The sequence below is a fragment of the Copadichromis virginalis genome, linkage group LG22 (genome assembly GCF_057382275.1).
Source record: "Copadichromis virginalis isolate Kocher_CV1m ecotype Utaka linkage group LG22, C_Virginalis_male_GT1.1, whole genome shotgun sequence".
Classification (NCBI taxonomy): Eukaryota; Metazoa; Chordata; class Actinopteri; order Cichliformes; family Cichlidae; genus Copadichromis; species Copadichromis virginalis.
In genome coordinates, this window is record NC_140638.1 from 7,784,497 (window position 1) to 7,802,340 (window position 17,844).

The following is a 17,844-nucleotide window of genomic DNA, read 5'->3' on the forward strand; positions in this document are numbered from 1 at the left end:
ATACATACATACATACATAAGTCACTTATAAATAAATATTTGGAAAAGAAACATGTGTAGCTGTAGCAGCAAACAGTGTGTTAAGTGGATGCGTTGTACAGGGAGATGGCCACAGGCAGGAATGATTTCCTGTGTCGTTCAGTGGTGCTTTTCGGTAATCTCAGTCTCTCACTGAACGAGCTCCTGTGACTGACCAACATGTCATGGAGTGGGTGGGAGGTGTTATCCAACATTGTCTTTATCTTGGACAGCGTCCGCCTCTCCGACACCACCTTGAGGGAGTCCAGCTCCATCCCCACAACATTGCTGGCCTTACGGATCAGTTTATTAAGTCTGTTGGCATCTGCGACCCTCAGCCTGCTCCCCCAGCATGCAACAGCATAGAGGATCGCACTGGCCACCACAGACTCATAGAAAATCCTCAGCATTTTCTGGCAGATGTTGAAGGACCTCAGTCGCCTCAAAAAATAGAGACGACTCTGGCCCTTCCTGTAAAGTGCTGTGGTGTTTTTAGCCCAGTCCAGTTTATTGTCAATGTGTACTCCAAGGTATTTATAGTCCTCCACAATGTCAACACTGACCCCCTGAATTGAAACAGGGGTCAAGTGTTTCCTGGTCTTCCTGAAGTCCACGATCAGTTCCTTGGTCTTTGCCACGTTGAGCTGCAGATGATTCTGCTCACACCACGTGATCTGAATATGACTAAAGCATCATGGTGGTGGTTAGCACTGTCACCTCACAGAATGACGGCTCTGTTTAATCTTATCTGGAGTCTGGACAGATTGCATCTTCTCTTTGTGCCTGTATGGGATTCCTCCCACAGATTGTTTTAGTTTCTCAAAGTTTCCAGCGTGTGAACCTTTTTCAGTACTCATACTGCTAACTGTGATGACTGTCAGACCAACAGAAAGCATGAAAGCATGTTATTTTAGGTAACCACATGTTAAAATATCACACACCTTTGGGGACTGGCTGACTCCAAAGCTCCTTTTTCTGTAACGTTTAGATGGTGGAGAGGCATGCTGGAAAATATATTACTTATATTTCCTGATTAAATGTTGACTACACTACTAATAAGCAGTGCTGGCAAAACTTTGTTGAGCAGATGTTTTGATGAGTAAGTAGTTTGTTTTTGTGAAGCTCTGAAATATTGTTATACTTTGAAAATGTGCACCCCTACTGTAATATGTGTGTACAATTCATCCAGCAGCTCGTCCTTTGGAAATGATTGTTTAATGTGGAATTCTATAAATGACTGTGCTTGTTTGCTACAGTGACCCATCCAGTGTGTGAAGGCCTGTGGTTAATAGACTTCTCTCTTTTGTTGCATGCTTATACACATTACAGTTGTCTTTATTTCACTTTAGTAAGGTTAAATCTGAAAATCTGGTGATTTAGCATGAACTTAATTAAATATAAGCTGTCTTCCTCTGACGTCTGACTGTGGTTGCTGTCCATGGTGCTGATCAAAAGCTGTGTGTGTGTGTGTGTGTGTGTGTGTGTGTGTGTGTGAGACACTTTGGGCACTCATATTGAAGTACAAAGATGTTATATAACATATCCAGTGAAAAAGATTCATAAGTGTGAATTGTCAGATGAAAAATATGTTGTTGAATTTCCAGAGAATTCCAAAGACACATGGAAAATCTACCAGAGGAGAGCAAAACATCCAAAAAGGTTTAAATTTCAGGTCAAATTTATTAAAATAAATCAAATTATTACTTAAAATAATGAATTGATCGAATCTTCTAGAAATGAAAACTATTATTTGCTAGCGTTGTTGTCTCACAGCAACAAGGTTCTATGTCCAGTCTTTAATACAGCTGTGGTCCTCAACAGCTGTAAATGTTCATCTACCTGTATAAAACTACACTGTTGTGTTACTGAAAACTTACATGTCCACTTTATGTCTTCTCTTAACGTTTATCGAGTGAAACTGACTCTCAACATGCAGAGTGAGTTTGCATAAGTTTTCTTAAAGATATGCTGGATGTGGTGTGATAAAGATGAAAATAATACTACTTAAAACTACCATGTTTCTCTTGTGCCTTTGTCAGGTTCATGTGTCATACCCTGTGTTTCCTGTTTTATTGTGATAGTCTCTTGTCCTAAGTGCATCATGTTCAGTTTTGCTTCCCCTTGTGTCATTAAGTGCATTCAGTTCAGCTGTTTCTCCACAGGTATCTCCACTTTGCCCATTTCCTTCTTATGTATTTATGTAACCTTAGCATTAGGTTTCCTAGTTCCTAACTGTAATAAAGTGCTTTCATGTTATGTCTCCTGCATCCTGCACTTTGGCACATGAGACGTTGGTGTAATACAGCTGTGGAAAGCATGTAGAACTGTGACAAATATACATGAAGTAACAGATACATGTTCTTGTATCTGCATTCAACTACAGTGTATGTTACAACCATCTATTAAATACTTACTGCCAATAAAGCCATTTTCTACATGCAAAACTGAAAAGACTAATATTGATGCAGTCCAGAACCGCAATATTTCATCCCTGCTTTACTGGCCATTTTCTCTGTCTGGAACTCAAAGTCCTACTTAATACTTTTTTTTGAGGCAGTAACCCCCCTTGCCGTTCCAACAGAGGGCAGCATGTCCACATCTATGAAAATAAAACCAATCTTTAAATCAAATAAATGAAAACACAGCAGTTCAAGTCAAAAGAAATTATTTGTTAATCTGAATAAAATGAGAAATCAAAATGCAGGACCCAGGCTGTAGTAAAAAGCCTGCTCATCTCCACATTTCCACAGGAAGTGTTGTAAGTGTTGCAATTCTCTTTTCTTCTTCTTTTTTTTTCCTGAAAGCCCAAACCAGTGAGGTGCAGAGGACATTCAGTATGTGTCTTGATGCTCACAAGGTTATTTGATGTTCTGACTCTGCAAACTGAATCAGTAAAGATACAGGAGAAATAACACCAGGCTGTTGTATTTTTGTGATTCAGAGATAGTGACTAAGTCTGAAGTCAGGATCTCAGCATGACGAGCCGTCCACAGAGCTACATAGAAGGTAAGAACATTAAATCTGGTGGTAAATCAGTTAATCAGATCCGAGTGGTCCTTTCATATAAATTGAACCCAAACTGGAGACTACGTATGTTTTAATACATTAACTTTAACATTAACTGAGTAAGAGATGCAAAGAAACCTTCATGAAGGTTTATGAAAGAACAAAAAAAGAGTCATATTTCCTGTTGGTCTAATGTAGCTGTGGTTCTCTGCACTAGAGTTGTGGTATATGCACCTAACTGTATTACAATGTATGTCAACCATGAATTAAATATCTATAAATACTAATAGGATCTGGCCATTCATACTAATAATACATTTACAAAATATAAATTCATACCTTGTATACATATTACTACAGGCTGGAGGAAAAAATATGTAGCCTGTATTTATTTTCAGGGTAAACTGACACTTTAAGGTGAAGTATTGCCAGAAATAATAGATAAACACACAGTTAAAGACATCAAATGATTTCAAGGTGCTTAAGGAGGGGGACAGGATGTGTGATGTGACTGCTATGAGCACATTGTCATTTACTGAACTGTGGTTTTCCTTTCCTTGTAAGAAAGATTGTTTAAGCAACTTTTAAACCACATTAGAAACTTTGTGTAAAACTGAAATCCAAATATATTACAGAATACAGACAGATATATTGATGTGACGTCAGTGGAGCTGTTTGGAGTCTGGCGGGATCATGTGTCACAGTTGTGTTTTTATATAATTATTCTTTTGTACAGCACTTTGGTTCATTGTGGTTGTTTAGTACTTTACAAAAAAGCTGGTATAATAGTTGGTTATTGTTTTGTCTAACTTCTGCACATCTATTTCCTCTAAATCTTCATCAGGTGAAGATCCTGACTCTCAACATGCAAAATCAAAAAGAGGGTCAAAGGTCACAACAGAGAAAGTTGCCCTGCTGGTTCTTGGTTCCCTCCTGGCAGTTGCTTTCATTGTGATTTATCGTCTCTGTGAGTGTCGTTTCACTTCAACAGAATGACCTGATTTACTGTAGATTTAATGATGATGAAAGTTTCAGTTGGTTGAGCTGTTTTAGTCCAGCTGATGTGTTTTACTCTTTCTTAGCAGAGTTGTCGACTAACATGAACTTTTGATTTCCTTTAATCAGCTTTTGAACACATTAGAACAAAGGAAATGCTAAAAAATCTGCAAGGTCTCAAAAAGGAGTGTGAACGTGTCATCAAAAATCAAAATCTCACAGGTAAGCAGAGGGACTAGGACTCTCTTAACTCTGTTAAGAGTTCTCTCAGCTGGATGTTAATCCAGCCTTGCTTAAAGAAGTCCAGACGCTGTTCTTTCCAAGCTCCTTGGACAACTGATACAGTTGTTACTGTTATGCAAGGCTGGAACTTGGTACTTACAATAGGCAGCATCTGAGGAGTGTTAGAAAACAGTGATAAAGGTCTCCAGGAAGGGAAGAGGAAAGGAATGTACCGCCCATTCATTTTTACTGTGACTTATGAGCACATAACTTTCTTCCTTAAGTCTGAACTACCAAACATTCAGTATTGTTGCCTCTAAATCTGGACTACCTATAATCATACACAAATAAATTTATATACATAAATAAATGTGTCTAAGTGACTTTACTCCAATAGAGGTATTTTTCAGCCAAGCGGTCAGAGTATACAAAGGAACTCACGGTGACTGCAAAGCGATTTAATGTTCTAACTAAGGCCTGTAGAGTCTAACATATAGCATAAAGCTTCTGCTTTTACACAGGTGATCCCACGTGTTGATGATCAAATATTCAGGTGCATTTGATTAGCACCTCCTGCCTCTCACACTCTTGATTCTTAAACGAATAATAACGACTTGTTAATCTTTCTTTTATTATTGAAGATTATTTTTATATGTGCTGTGTATGTCAGGGGGAGATTTCTACAGCACTCTGCACTTGTTCACATTATGTTCTGTAAAGTCAATTTAAAATGAACTGTGGGTGGAAATATAAATGGGAACCCCCTTAGGAGACAGGCTTGACCTGCTTCTTTCAGGCTCCCTGACCGGTGACTTGCTACACTTTGACTTTCACAATTTGCAAGATTAAGAAAAGAGAGACGGTGTGTCATTGTAAAACAGGCCAGACTGCCAATATTGTTCTTCTGCAACAGAAAAACAAACCAGCCCATCCCCTCTCTGACCACCTTTGGACTTTGTGTTTGAACATTTTCATCATGACATTTGACCATTTTTTTTCGTCTGGTTTCCTCCTCAGTTACTTTTCTGTGCATCCACCAAGTGTCCAGCTGCGGTAAGGATTGATCTCGCTTTTATTTCAGGTGTCAGTGTCTGGTGAACGAAATAAGCAGTTAAATTGCAAAGTGCACATTATTTTTTTTTTTATCTACAAGAAAATCTGTAATAAATTACGAAAAAATAACAACATGGTGAGTGTTGGCAGCATTTCGGTTTGATATTAATTGTGCCGTCTCATACATTTAATGTGTTTCTTACAGATTCTAGCTGCACAAACAATCCTGTGTTTACTCCACCTGCACTGATAGTGAAGTATGGTGACCCAGCCAATGCTACATGTGTTGTATGTGAGGTGGGATGCCATGGAAATCTTTCTGGTTTGGAGCACGCTGTGGGAAAAGTCACAGAATATATAACCACCTTGTTCTGGACAGTTGACAAACTGACTGAATGGGAAACATATGTCATGTGCTATTATAACACTGATGCTGGTGATCAGTGTTATAATAGCACTCTCAGTATAAATGTGTATCGTAAGTATGTTCATGTGACACTTGCTGGTGAGTTTTATATTTATAATCGGAATTTGATTTCTGTTGTATGTGTAAATATAAAGTCATTCTGCTGATGTTTTCAAGCCTCTAGCTTACATGTTGTTCTTTACATTTTTGTTTCTTTCCCTGTCGTCTCAGAGTCTCCAGAAAGTGCCTCCATCAGCTTTGTAAACCACACTGAGATGATGTTTGAGAATCAGCAGTACACCCTGCAGTGTAGCGTACAGAACGTAGCTCCTGTTCAAAGCCTCACTGTGACCTTCTACAGAGGAAACACAGCACTGGGTCACCTACAGTCCAACAGTGAACAGAAGAAACCCGTGAATGAAACCTTCACTCTGAACATCACCTCCAATAGAGAAGATGATGGAGCCCAGTACTGGTGCGAAACCAAGCTGGAGCTGAGACCAGCTGGACCACAGCCCCCTCCAGTGGTGACATCAGAAAGTGTCAATGTTACAGCCTACTGTGAGCATAAAAGAATGAACATTTCTTTTAGATTATATTTGTGTTATTTTTGTTTTTTGCTTTTATTTAAAAAAGACATTTCCATCATAAAGCCTTGTCCTGTGTTTTTGTTTTGCTTCAGGACACTTGCTTCAGTTCCCTCGCCTCACCGTCATTCAGTTCAGTTGGTTTTATGTCTATATTCAGTTCCTCTGGAAATATTGCTGTTAATAATTCATGTGTTTTATATTATATACAGTCAGACTTCATTGAAACAGTAAGATTGATCTTATTCACTCTTTGGGGATCCTGTTCTAACTCCTGTCCCTGCTAGGATCTCCTTCCTCTATGATGGGTCATCAGATACTTTTTCTTACTGTGGACCCATTGTCATTTTTTTATAGTATAGTATTTTATAGTAGTAAATAAAGAGAACTTTTCTGTCATTTAGTTGTTTTTCTTTCACTTAATTACTTTGCGAAAGCATGAACAGCCATAAGAGAAGTTCATGCTGTAACACTTAAGAAACAGTTAAAAGTCCAAAATGTTTCTCTCCTTGCATTCAACAGCTGTCAAACCTTTTTGTAAACCTCAAAGTCTTTTTCATGTTTATTCGCATTTCTGCTCTTATTCACAAACACTTTGTTATTTGACCTCCATCAGTTTGCACTTCCAGTACATATATTCTACACAAATGTTTATCAGTTGAAGAATCAGACTCCCTTTAAACATTATATTTGTACTAAATGTGTATGTAAATATGGTGTCTGTATATTTAATGCCTATATTTGTGACTGTGTTTCTGTTGTAGTTTATTCCTGTATGAATATTAAATACTTGACTGAAAGTATTAAAAATGTATTTGCATTGCTTTACAGAAAAAGGGAAAAATCGTAGGACTGTGGGGGAAAAGAGTGATTACCTCAGTTAAACAACTCGTGTAATTATATTAGGTTCATCTTTAAGGAACTCTGCATGTCTCCAAATAGCTTTGAATGTCTTTGAAATGAGAATAATACAAATAGAAAAAGAAAAAAAGTGGACACATGCAGACAAAGTAAAGAGATGAATATTCAGTAAGCTATAAAGATTCAAAGGTCTCTCAGTTTTTCTCAAATGTGTGTGAGGACTGCTTGTTTGTATTCTTGGATGCACTTAGTAAATCCAACAGCTCAGCTATTTGTTGTTTGTGGTTTGTAAAAGTTGCAGGAAGAACAAACTTCTTAAATAGTAAATGAAACAAAGCACAAATTCAAAGTTTTTATTTTTATTTTTATTAATTTTTTTTGTTTTGTTTGTTTTTTAACTCAAAATGTCCTGTTGTAACTGGACTTTTTGAGTTAAGAAACAGACCAAATCCCAACAACACTTCCCTCATGGTCAAGTCAAGACCCTACAATAATGCACAAAGACTCCAATCCCCTAGAGCAAGCACTTTGGCGACAGTGGGAAGGAAAAACTCACTTTTAAAAGAGAGAAACCTCCGGCAGACCCAGGCTCTAGGATGGGGTGGCCATCTGCCTCGGCCAGTTGGTGATGAGGGAAGGAAGTTGGGAGAAGAAGAGTAGTGATTTTTAACCACTCTGGTTTCAAAATTAAATTTAGAAAGCCCAATTGAAATGAATATTCACATGCACGTGTTGGTTCGATTTTAGCGTGCACATGAGAAAGCCCTAAAGATGATGTTTTGGCTCCTCAATTTTGCATGTTTTTTGAAGCTGCTGACGATTGCTTCATCCATTACTGGGTTTCTTGACCACATTAAGAGTATTGGAGAATCCCACCTGTCATGGAGTTCATTGTATATTGTCAGGGCGAGTTCTCCAATGTTCTCCAAGGACATTTTGTACTTTTTTGACAAAATTTTGTCCCAGATCTTCTGGAAAAGCCTCTCTACAATAAACTCGGATGCTACTGGATTCAGTGTCATCGTCTCATTTCCTTCGCTCATGGCGTGCATTACCAGATCTTTGGTCACATTTTTTACAACTTCCTTGTACTCTTGCCTGTCTTTAGAGACGCTGAGTACTCTTGCTGGTAATGCCAAGAGGTGTTTGGTGAAGATTGAGACGGTAATATTGTCAAGCTCTTCCCTCAGATTAAAAATCAAAAGGTTTTCTTTGCAGTTGTGTGTTTTGCAAAGGTCCTTGAGAATGGCCTTGCCCACTTTGAAAATGCTGTCGTGGGATAAATTCAAGTGTTTCTCCTCAACTTCAGGCCAGATTTTCTCAATCAGACGATGGCTGATGCAGTTAGGAGTGAGGCGCTCTGTGAAGATCTTGTATTTGGAGGAGACTTTTTCTTTGGCCAGTAAAACCACCAACTGAATAACCCAGTTGACGCGCACCTTTTTCTGCAGCTTCAGTGTCTTTTCCAAAGCTGAAGCTGAAGCCCGATTGGTCTCATCTTTGAATACAAACTGCACTTCTTCTAACACTTGTTTTTCCTGTTCAGTTTGTCTCTTTGCGTCCTCTACCATTGTCTTCTCCTCTGACAGTGCTGCCTGTGCTTCATTCACTGCTTTTTTGGCCTCTTCACACTCTTTCTTTGCCAGTTTGGTCGTTTCTTCGAGTGCATTTTTCACTTGGTTCAGTTCAGCTTTTTCTGTGGCGTTTGAAACCATCAACTGAACAGCTTTGTTGACACACAACTTTGAGGAGGAATCTGGGGTTGCCGTGTCTTTTTTCTCTGTCTCAGCCTCGGCTAATGGTTCTGTCTGCTCGTCCACTTTGTTCTGCATTTCTTTTGTGTCCTTCACCATTTTCTGCTCTTCCAGGACTTTTTTTAAATTTTCTTCCTCCTCGACCTCCAGGTCGCCCAGTGTACTCTCTGGCAGAGTGCACACTAATTCTGGTTTTGCTTGTTGGTCACTCGTTTTTGACATTTAAGCTACGATGTTACAATGAATCAAACATTCAAATATGACTGAGGGTAGCCGAACAAAATCTCATCCAGTGAATCGCTCGTGACTGTAAGAAACGTGCTGGTCCAGTGTGGGTTTCACCTGCAATTTATAGACTTGGGTTGACTGTGACGTCACGGCCTGGTTCTCTTGCCTTTCATCTTTGAACCAGGCCCCGCCCACAACAACGTTCCATATTGGCTCATTGAAAATAGGTAACGCCCACAAAGAACGGGCTGTCAGAGTTTCTGACGTCATGGCCTGATTCTCTCTTTCCTTTAATGTTTGAAAAAGGCCCGAAAACCATTTTCACCACTTACGCAAAAGCTCTTCTCTGTGGTAGAAAACCTTTAGTTTCCACGCTCTCTTCACTTCTATCCGCCTCTATCACGTCTTTTTGCCCACTCCCAGATTATTGCCTGTGGTCCTGTGGCTTACTCATAATATTTCAAACAAGCGGGCGCACTGATCTATTAATGTTTCCGACACACAGTTTACTTGAAACTGCGCTGATTTTCAACAATGAATAAATGACGTCTTCGTTTTCTGTGTTATAATGAAAAAAGCTGAACTCTCCTCTGTTTAGAAAAGAACGCAATTTTTTAAATCAGCCTTAAAACCAACCACACCGATAAAATATATTTGCTGTTTTAATAACGTTTAATTGCCACTGTATGAGCTCATCTTGTGTTACATCCTTAAGAGAGAGACCTGCGGCTGCCTCCTTCCTTTGGCTCCTTGGGTGTCTTTATCTGAGCATCACTTTTGCTTCCACTATGACGCCCCTGGTAGCAACATTTAACTTTCAAGGCTGTTTACAATCAGAAAAAAAAAGTCTCCGTTTTGAGCGCAATCAGCTCTTAGTTATTCTGACCTCACCACAGCGCCATCGACACGACGTCTGTGTGCAGACTCATGACCGTCATGTCACACGTAGTAGAACACATGAGAGAGATGCTGGTTCATCACAGCCATAAATATGTTAAAAATGAAGATATTTCACTATGTTCAGATACCGGATTTAGTGCTACATGAGGTATTTTAATAGAAAAGGCTGCGAGACAGTGTTTGGATCCCCGTTTTTTCATGTCTGCAAATCTCAAAAGTGAGTGTTAAACTTTAACCTTACCTATTCGCTGCAATAAAAATACAGATTTGTCAAAAAGTTATGTTTGTTATAACAGTAAGAATATGCTTACCTAGTTTTGCTATGAAAATTTGTAATTGTCATGGTCCTGGGTTGCTGAATCAGTGTTTTGAGTTTATTGTTTTTATTTTCTAGTTTCTTCTGTTTTTGTATTCGTTCTTAGGGGCTGGGTCTTGTGTTTAGTGTTTCTGTTATCCCTACCTGCTTCCTTTCCTGGTGTTTTTACTTTGAATGGTAAATGGCCTGTATTTGTATAGCGCTTTACTTATAGTCCCTAAGGACCCCAAAACGCTATTCAGACATCCGCCCATTCACACACACATTCACGCTGATGGAAGGTCTGTGTCTCGTTATAGCCATTAGTTTCAGCTGTGTCCACCCCTGCGTGTCTTTTCCTAATCACCTGGTGTGTATTTCTACTGTGTGTTTGCTTCTGCTCGTCGTCGCTCTGTCTGTGTTGTTTGGTAATCGCGTCTCTCTCTCCAGTCTCCGCTCTCATCCCCATATCAACTCCATATGTTTTCCCCCTGTGTCTTATTCCGTGAGTTATGGTTTCCTCAGTTTAGGTTTATGTTTAGTTCTGTCCTCGCTTTTGTTATTTTCACCGTCCACAATAAAGCTCCCATGCATCACAGCAAGTGCCTGCATTTTGGGTCCTTCTTTGCAACACCACACGACTGCTGCCCCAGCCATTAATTTTACTTTTGGAAAAGGTTTGTAAAAGTGATGAGTTTGTTTACTTCTGGACCCTCTCATTAATTAAGGGATTAAGAGCACCCTGGAGGGTGTGGTGGAAAAGTTTTATTTACCAAATATCAGCTGGGACGACGGGAGGGTTTAAAATTATTTTATTTAATTTTAGCCACTTTTTGAACTTCTCAAATCAGATTAAGTTAACTTTCGTTTATGTTTGAAATTATTGGATTGATTTTTGTTTATATTTTTCAACGAAATAAACGCCAGAACTTAAAAGGCCGTGACACTGGTACTCATCTCTTCTCGTCTCACTGCCCTCGTTCTTTTCGCCTCCGTGCTACCCTGGTTCATCTTCGCTCACTTCATCTGCACTTGGCTAGTTTTATTCTTCGCTTGCACAGCCAAGACGAACTTCATGGAAAGTCCTTGTGGAGAATGGCTTCATCGAGCCACTGTTGGCCTCATTTGGTATTTCGACTGGTTTCATTTTGCCGAGGTGAAGACGCGGTACAGGACTGCGCCGTTTCACCTGTTTATACTGAGTGATATTTGCATCCTCTGTGCTGTGTGGTGCTGGAAGATGAGCACACATCCTCCTGATTTTGTGAAAGAGCCCATGTCAGCTTTAATTATTGCTGCCAGAATCTCCTCCAATGATTACATCCCGCGGTTAAAGGATTTTTCTGTTGTTTATTGTTTAGTTTAACTGTTGTTAGCTTGCCACATTCTTGCCTTAGTACTAGCAACTGGGAAGATATGTGCTATTTAGCCAACCTCTGGTCTTACAGCGACCCCTTGTGGAACCTACCAATTATAGTATTACCTGTTTCTGTTTCCAGACAACCATGCTTATAGTCACCTATACTGCATCTGCCACGATTATAAGTGCATACCTGGCTGTATCACGGTTGGATTAATCATGGCAAGCCCTGCTGTAACCATTTCTTCTGTGAAGCTTCATTAAAGACGGTGAACTAAACTCCTGGACTGCTGCAGTCTTTCTGACCGAAGACTTAGGCCAGACTTGTATACCCAGCACTTCCAGTACATATATATTCTACACAAATGTTTATCAGTTGAAGAATCAGACTCCCTTTAAACATTATATTTGTACTAAATGTGTATGTAAATATGGTGTCTGTATATTTAATGCCTATATTTGTGACTGTTTCTGTTGTAGTTTATTCCTGTATGAATATTAAATACTTGACTGAAAGTATTAAAAATGTATTTGCATTGCTTTACAGAAAAAGGGAAAAATCGTAGGACTGTGGGGGAAAGAGTGATTACCTCAGTTAAACAACTCGTGTAATTATATTAGGTTCATCTTTAAGGAACATTTTTAACCATCATGAAGATTTTTATAACTTTAGTGGATTTGGAAAAAAAAAAACCCAAGACAAATAAAAAACAGATGACCCTGTTGAAAAATTGATAAAAGCATTTCTTTTTCTTTTTCCTAACAGAATCAAAGCCATGTTCCCAACCTGAAGTAAAAATAAGTAAGCTATGGATTTTGTTTTGACATGTGTGTATCCTCTGATGCAGTCCTGGATTCACCCTGCTTTAGGCTGAGTAGGTTATAGATGTGCTATACTGATCAGTAGGTTGTTGGTCTGAGTCCCTGTTTTGATGATTTCTGAGATTATTGTTTTTACACAATCTCCAACAAAAAAAACATATAGTGAATAAAAACTTCACCCAAATAATATTTATATTATACAATTTTTTACTGATTTATTGGGTCCACATATTGTAGCTGTACAATTTGGGTGTCTGTAGCTCAGGAGGTAATGCAGGTTATCTGCTCATTGGAAGGTTGGTGGTTTGATCACTGGCTTCTCCAGTCTGCACACCAAAGGTATCACACAAGATGCTGAACCCCAGTATGTGGATGTTAGATAGAATGCACTAGGTGTAGAAAAATGTGCTGATATGAATGGGTGAATCAGGCATGTTGTATAAAGTGCTCTGAGTGTTCCAACAGTTCAAAATAAGAATATATATATATATATATATATTTACATACACACATACGTGTGTGTGTGTGTGTGTGTGTGTGTGTGTGTGTGTGTGTGTGTGTGTGTGTATTATCAGAAACACAGTTAAGAGACAAAGATGAAGGCTCTCTGCACAGTGTGTTACTTCTTTGAAAAGAAGTTCAAATACTGCTGGAATGAATGTGGTCACAGTCAAGCAATTTTTTTTTCATTGTTTCACAAGCAGTAGGGCTGTGTGTGCACGTGCGTGCGTGTGTGTGTGTGTGTGCGTGCATGTGTGCGTGCGTGCGTGCGGCATTTACTTCTTCCTGTGAGTTCTGAGTTAGCACCACTTCAGATTGGTGGTCTCTTCTTTTTCTGATCTCACCTCAGATTTCACCTCTGTTCATGTAAAGAGAGTGGGTAGTAGAAAACACTGAACCAGGCACACCAAACCACATCTTAGAAACAGTACTCGTGTTTTCTGTCTAATTTTTTTTCTGCTTATCACTTTTTTCAGTTTTTATTAATACAGATTTTTTTTTCTTTTTATTAGACTGGGTGGGCAAAATGACCTGAGTGGGTTGGCTAGGCCCACCCCTGTTCATACCTTTAACCAGCCTAGCATTGATGACTGAAGTAGTTAGATTGTAATCGCAGAACAGAAATCATTTCCTGTCACATCTAAGGCTACGTTCACAATGCAGGCGAAAGCGCATCAAATCCAACTTTTTTGACCCTATGCGACCCATATTAGATGTTTTAGAATGCAACTGCTATTTAAATGGTCATGTCGCACTAAATCCGTCTTTTACGTCACTGACACAAGACAGACGCCAACAATCAGCGCCCGAGAAGACATCGCAAACGCTTGCTGGCCATCCCGTGTAGATGTTAGTGAAACTGTTGGGAAGACAACGTGAACATTTTATTTGTACTGTATAATCTGCAGATTCTGACAGAAATCTGCAACTATCCTTTGAAGCACCGCTCCAATAAGGATCATTATTAGACCACATCTAAATAACAAAATAACTTTATAACTTAAAGGAAAATTGGGAAACGTAAAGTCCGAAACAAGTCTTTGTATTAAGGCCATCAGTCAAACAATACTGTTTGGTCTGGGTCTAAACAGAGCGTGTTGTGTGTGACGTCTTCTTGTGCGCATGCGGGCCGCTTTGAGGGTTCACACTAGAGCGCGTTTGCAGTCACATTTTATTTGTAGTGTGAACAACCAAACAAAAAAAATTGGATTTGTTAAAAAAAAAAAAATCGGAATTGAGCATTAAGACCTGCAGTGTGAACGTAGTCTAAATCACACAAACATGCACAGTTCTTTCTTCCACCTAAATGAAATTTTGTGCTCTAACATCTTCAAAGATGAGCCATGTTCTAAATGTGGAGAAGGCTGGGAGCACCATGGAGGAAAGTGCTATTATTTCTCTGTCAGTAAATCATCCTGGACTGTGAGCAGAGGTGAATGTAGATCTAAAGAAGAAAGAAAGAAAGAAAGAAAGAAAGTGTACTTTATTGGTCCCCGTGGGGAAAATCCCTCTCTGCATTTAACCCATTCACTCAGTGAAGCAGTAAAGGAGGAGACCTGGTTAAGATAGACAGCAGGGAGGAGCAGGTACAAGAAGCTGTTGCAGGTTTATGTTCTTACGTCTATTTTATCACATATTTAGAAGTCTTGTAAGGTAATTTTCATCTGAATTTCCTATTCAGAAATTCCTGGATCAAAGACTGAAAGACATAATGAATTATCCTCAGGATAAGTTCTGGTTTGGACTGACTGACTCAGCAGAAGAGGGTAGATGGTTGTGGGTGGATGGCTCGCTACTGGACAAAAGGTTTGATTATTGGGAATATTTTTGTTCATTTACAGCATCAAACTTATCAGTTTTCACTTGAACACCTCTTTCTGTTCTTTTTTTTAGTTTGACTTATTGGGGCTACGACGAGCCAGACGTTTGGAAAGGGGATTATCCTGATGGAGAGGATTGTGCAAGAATGGGGGTAAAAGATGAAACCTCTGATCTGAACAGTTGGTTTGATAAATAAAGATAAAATCATTAGTTACAGTTATGTTTCCCTTTGTAACATTTATAAAATGTTTCCTTTAAAAAAGTTCCAGTGATACAGTTTAATAATGTAGAAGAACATTTGCTTACTGGATTTAAAAAAAGGTATGCTGTGTTTACTTGAAATAACGACTCCATAAAGGCAGACAGCAGCAGAATGGGACTGCTCATGTTGCAAAATATACATTTATATTATCAGAATCTTTATTGTAATTGTGCTTTCAATCTTACATTTGATTATGTTTGATTATTGATATTTTAATCAGGTTGGTACAAATGCTGTTGGGTTAGTTCTTAGTTGCCCTGTGGCATGTGACAATTAAAAGCCTTAGCTATTAGCACTGGTCATTGTCAAAGTATCCATTGAATCCTTGAATCTCTCTGTTGCGGTCCTGGGTCAGTGATCCAGTGTTTTGTCTTTTGAATTATTATTATTATTATTATTATTATTATTATTATTATTATGCTAAATACTCCACCTCAGAGTCCTGCATTTGGGTCACAGTGACACTCCCTTCCTAATTATGTCCCTCCATCTAATTTCTAACCACAATAATTTCACCTTCCTCCATATCTTTCTCACTTCTCCACAGCTGGTTCTAGTAGTAGCAGCTGCCTGTGGCAGTGAGGCCTGGTTACTCTTGTTGATGGCTTCACGGTGCAGAAGCCCCAGAAGCATGTTTTCACCACTTCTTCCACACCAAACTTTTTCTTTTTACAAGCCACATGAGCGCACAGCATCGTTTGAGGAAGGGGCGGTTCCCAGTGGCCCTTCAGGTCGGCCCATCAGAAACATGCCCAATATGCCAGATTATCAGTACAGCCCTGCATGTAAATGCAAATGAAGAACATGGTGAGGAGATGGAAGAAGCATCCTGTAATCATGTTATGATGCTGCATAGTTTGTCACCTGGAGAGCACTCTCCACTTCTAATTTGTTCATAGCATCTTCATATTTGTTTCCACTTTATTAACCGTAGTTTCTGCTCCCTTTATACATCATTACATAAGCATTAATCTAATGTTACTAAATACAGTTGATTTCAAGCTATTGCTCTGTTATTATTTTTGGAAATTGCACAATCATCCATCTTTACCTCTTTATTTCCACATTATTGTCCTGATTAGGGCTGGGTATCGTTTAGGTTTTATCCGATGCCGGTGCTTAAACGGTGCTCAAACCGGTGCTTAAAGAATGGAGAACACAAAATTGGTCAAAAAACCTCTCATGTTCAGCTGTTTTTTTGTAAAAAGATAACAATGTTAGCCTTTTCTGCAGCTATGGGGCATATATGGTATCACTCTTGGCTGGAAGCAGTGCTTAAACAATGGAAAAAACACAAACTTTGTCCAAAAACCCCTCATGTTTAACTGTTTTCCACTTTTTCTTTGGTCATTTTAGCCTTTTTGGCCAGGGTGAAGGGAGCATCTGCCATCAAACAAGAAGACAGCCGCGTGTAGCTATGATGATGTTTGCTAGTTCACCTTACTGCATTAATGTAATGATGTGGTTAGCCTACTCAACGTAAATTACACACGAACAACATTAAGCTACTCACGCAGAGAAGAACGGCTGCTGCTGCATCATCATCCGTCATCATGGAGATAACGAGCGATCGTGGCTTAAGAGTTGGGAGTTCGCCTTGTAATCGGAAGGTTGCCGGTTCGAGCCCCGGCTTGGACAGTCTCGGTCGTTGTGTCCTTGGGCAAGACACTTCACCCGTTGCCTACTGGTGGTGGTCAGAGGGCCCGGTGGCGCCAGTGTCCGGCAGCCTCGCCTCTGTCAGTGCGCCCCAGGGTGGCTGTGGCTACAATGTAGCTTGCCATCACCAGTGTGTGAATGTGTGTGTGAATGGGTGGATGACTGGATGTGTAAAGCGCTTTGGGGTCGTTAGGGACTAGTAAAGCGCTATATAAATACAGGCCATTTACCATTTACCATCATTTCTGCTGCACTGGCAGGGCTAGGGGCCAGGACTCTACTCTTCGGGTTTTTGGGGGATGTTGCTAACTCCGGGTCCGATAACAGGCACCACACCCGCAGTAGATGTGCACGGTGTGAGGTCTCGCAGCAAGCTATCAAATACGGCGCATATCTCGGCTTTTAAAAAAAACGCTATGCGTCGCCAGGTGTGTAATCGGATTTGAGGTGTTACCTCCTTTGACAGTATCACAGTATCAGCTTAAAGCACTTGTTGCAGGCAGCTGAGTTTGCATATTTTGCTGTGAAGTACAGCCAGACTTTTGACCGCTTCGCCTTGGGTGTTTTTAATCTGTAGCTCTGCTCTAAAAGAACGTACGTACCTGGACCCGCCTACTATCCTCGGAAACGTAAAATGATTGGCTAGAATCTAAAGTGTATCACATCTCAGGAAAAAAAAAAGCACCGAAATAAAGCACTGAAATATGCGCTGCTTTTCGGTCTGGTTACTATCGTTTATGTCAGAACCGGTGCCATCATGGCACCGGACACCGGTACCCATCCCTAGTCCTGATTCTGCCATGTTATTACTGAGCAATAATATGTTACCAAAATTCATTTATTTACATGTTTCTACACAAACTACAGATTGTATTTGTGTTTGAGACAAATTAATCTTTTTTTCTGCAGCACAATTGATTACAACAAAACTAAAAATTAATACAATACAAAGTTTGATATTTTTTTTATGTATTACTTTTATCAAAAACCATGCACATGAGTAAAATACTGAGTGGAAAAAATGCAGTCCTAATTCGACAAACATAAACTAAACCACAGGAGGGCAGCCCACGCTTATCTGTTGGAAATTTTTGAT

General features: G+C 39.5%; 1 protein-coding gene across 1 annotated transcript; it reads left to right on the forward strand.

Moving 5' to 3' along the window:
- The first annotated feature begins 4,169 nt into the window (after positions 1–4,169).
- Positions 4,170–7,092, forward strand: LOC146682612 (intercellular adhesion molecule 1-like). The gene is made up of 4 exons (XM_085445970.1): positions 4,170–4,242; positions 5,260–5,295; positions 5,501–5,773; positions 5,933–7,092. The coding sequence occupies exons 1-4, from the start codon at positions 4,176–4,178 to the stop codon at positions 6,520–6,522; spliced, it is 966 nt and encodes a 321-aa protein (XP_085302096.1). The 5' UTR covers positions 4,170–4,175; the 3' UTR covers positions 6,523–7,092.
- The last annotated feature ends 10,752 nt before the right edge of the window (positions 7,093–17,844 follow it).